Source organism: Pollicipes pollicipes, unplaced genomic scaffold (assembly GCF_011947565.3).
Source record: "Pollicipes pollicipes isolate AB1234 unplaced genomic scaffold, Ppol_2.1 Scaffold_3447;HRSCAF=4054_pilon_pilon_pilon, whole genome shotgun sequence".
In the NCBI taxonomy this organism is placed as follows: domain Eukaryota; kingdom Metazoa; phylum Arthropoda; class Thecostraca; order Pollicipedomorpha; family Pollicipedidae; genus Pollicipes; species Pollicipes pollicipes.
This window is the reverse complement of record NW_023596297.1, coordinates 5,341,916-5,345,060: the sequence shown is the minus strand read 5'-3', so window position 1 is coordinate 5,345,060 and position 3,145 is coordinate 5,341,916. Positions and strand designations below refer to the sequence as shown.

The following is a 3,145-nucleotide window of genomic DNA, read 5'->3' as shown; positions in this document are numbered from 1 at the left end:
CGACGGTTAAAGCAGCTACTCTAGACGGCGTTCGCACGTTTTCGGGACGCCCCCGCCGTCCATTCCCGCCACACCGGTCATTAGAGCGGCTCGCCGCCGCCAGCGCGCCATCCGCGCCCCTAATGAAGGCCGTCAGGGGGCGCCGCCGCCGCCGCCGCCCGGGTGGGCCGCGCGCTAACCCCTCATTTCGGCGCCATTACCGACACGGCGCGGGAGCGCGCTGGGAGGCGGGCCGCCCGCGCTCCGGCGGCGCCAGCGACGACAGCACCTCCTCCTCCGCTGGCCGCTGGCGGAGGAGGAGGCGCCGACCGGCGAGCGCCGCCGGCAGCGGACGTCACCTCTGGCCCGCACTGGCCGCCGGCGGCCGCGCCGAAGGATAGGGCTGACGTGGCGGCTGCTGACGCACCCTGTCGACAGGTGGTGACCCCTCGGGGAAGGTCGGGCGTGGTGACACTGTCTGTCTCTGTAATAACCACCTTGGTTCTCTGACGTGATCCTTTTCCTCCTCTCTCTCTCTCTCTCTCCTTCTCTCTCTCTCTCTCTCTCTCTCTCTCCTCTCTCTCCTCTTCTCTCTCCTCTCTCTCTCTCCTTCTCTCTCTCTCTCTCTCTCTCTCCTCTCTCTCTTCTCTCTCTCTCTCTCCACTTCTCTCCCCTTTGCTCCTTTTTCTCTCTTTCCTCTCCCCTCGTATTTCCCTCCCCTTCCTCTTTCTTCCTCCCCCCTCTCTCTCTCTCTCCCATCGCTATGCTTTGTCTTTCTCGCCCACTTCTCTCTTCATTATCTTTCAGTTACTTTATGTGACCGGATTGTCCGCCCTGTTCTCGCCATGTGATTTCTAACGTCCTTATGCTGATTCAGTATCTTAATATATGTGCTTAGCCTCTAGCATACCTCGCCTACCTGATAACAAACGAGCCTTTTGCTGCTACTCGCAGCAGCGTTCAGCCAGCCACAACAAACCGGCTTCCCCAGATACCAAACGTCGCACCTATGATGTGGCACGCTGGTCGAAACTGACTTCCGGTCCGCCTTGTCCTCTTTTGTTCCCCTTTTTTTTTGTTCCCCCGCTTTTGTTTCCCCTTTTTGTTCCCCGCCACCCAGACCGATCGTTTTCCCGACTGCCTGTCTGCCACGAACACGCCGCCTTCTTTGTGTTCCTCCGGGCATAATTTTCACGTTTGTCTTGGTTACATATTCATTTATCACGCTTATCTGGGGCCAGAACGACAGTGTATGACGGCGGTCTGTAGCCTAATAACGGCTCGTCAGGAGGGGTATCGCGAGTCAAACATGCAAATCCGCGGCCGAAGAGCGCGGCCCGGGTGTCCCAGCAGCGCCTGGAGAGAAGCCGGGACTTGGCGAACGCTGGTTGGCGGCATCGTGTTTGGGGCATAACGAAGACGAGAGGAACTGGGCGGATGATCACGGAGTTGGGGAACGCAGAAGGATGCGGGAGATGATGGAAAAGTGGGCTTTTTGAAAAAATAGGGTGTGAGAAAGAGAGAAAGAGAGAGAGAGAAAAAAAGAGAGAGAGAGAGAGAGAGAGAGAGAGAGAGAGAGAGAGAGAGAGAGAGAGAGAGAGAGAGAGAGAGAGAGAGAGAGCTCTTGGTTTTCGGGGGAAAGCCCACGGTTTTCCGGGCCAGATAGACAAGAATGGCTGCGTCGATATTGTAAGGAATTCCTGGAAGATATAATGGCACCTTAACTTTAATCATTGACCCTCCCACGTCTCATGTGCGACATGACACTATGCGGCTTGTGCCTTTTGTAGTAATGTGCCATATATATTCAATGCAAAATGGAATGCGATCATCTCGGGGAAAGACAAACACCGAATCGTGTGGTGCAACCGCTTTGCGTGACCGAAACTACTTGTTCCAGGTTGAGCATCGGGGTCCTTCTCAGTACTCCATTAAAGGTCCGATCAACGAGGCGTACACGCGAATATTCCTGCACCACATGTTTGGTTCGGAGACCACGTGACAGGGCACGTGACATGACGTCACACGACGGAGCGCGGATGAAGCCGACTGTTGGGGTTCTCCCAGACCGGCTGGCAAGAGATCGCAACCCCCCGGTGCGCGGTTTGTGTTCGCAGAACCCAAGTATTTGTGTCGATCACAGCAGGCGAATACCAGGCCTTTGAGTGATTCGAGACTTCGTGTTTATTATCGTGGACTCAAATTGCTTGGGTTGCCAGGGTGTAGCGTGTTTCACCGGTAGTTTGCATACCGAAGCCAGCAAGCGCGGGATGTCGGATCTTGAGCCCCGTCGATCGAAGTCTGGAGCGCGCGGGTTTCCACAAGTACAACTGCGTGTCTGTAATGATGATCGTTGATGTTCTGTGTCGCACAGACCGCCCAGCTGTTTACGCCGAGATGCGTGTGCGCGCCGCTAGTGGGGGCGGACCATTGACCACCGGGTAATACTAAGGCGCAAGTGTTCTCGCTGTGTCCGTCCGATGAGATGTGTTGGGACTATTCGGAAGATGTGTAGCGGACAAATCGAATCCGCTGTTTTGTTCGACATTATATTTATACGAGGCTGAGCACGACCAAGGCGCTCATAATGTTTTTATTGCGACAGCCGGATAACTTCTCTCGACATTCATGCATACGTTTGTGCGTTGAAGACGCCAAATCCAGCATAGTTGTGTGTTTGATATGCTGAGCTGCGGAGCTGTAAACGCAACTGTTCTTCAGAGCGCGTACTGCATGTACTGCCGGGTCCAGCTCAAGCCAAGTGCTGTGGAAGCGAAAGACTGGCGCAGTGCCGTGGAGAAACACTGTCAAGGTCGACGGAAATTAGCTTTACATCTACGGCGCCGCTGAAAACAACATATATCTTTGTACGTTCGTTCCAAAAAGATGTCTATGACGGATTACATCAGCATCGGGAGCTCCGTCTGCCTGGCAGTAACAATTTTTTCAACTAATTTGTGGTGTAGCTACAAATACATTGTAAGAGTGCATCATGTTTTTCAATTCTAGATGCAATGATGTAACACTGCAAACAAATGACTATGGTTAATTTCGCCGCCGATTGTACTAGTCCTGAAAAAATCCTACAGAAATGCAGTACGGTAATGACAGCAGTTGGCGTCATGGTATCGGCTCTTTGGACATCACTTTTCTTATTTACCTTTTG

The 3,145-nt window shown here is 53.6% G+C and overlaps 1 protein-coding gene across 1 annotated transcript in view; it reads left to right on the top strand.

Annotated features, from left to right (window-relative positions):
• LOC119092098 (uncharacterized) overlaps window positions 1-2,937 on the top strand; it is a gene marked incomplete in the record, with an annotated part of 10,743 nt that extends 7,806 nt beyond the window's left edge. Inside the window, 1 exon segment of the mRNA XM_037215072.1 lies at window positions 1,880-2,937. Within this exon segment, the coding sequence (XP_037070967.1) occupies window positions 1,880-1,981 (102 nt within the window).
• Between the last annotated feature and the right edge of the window lie 208 nt (window positions 2,938-3,145).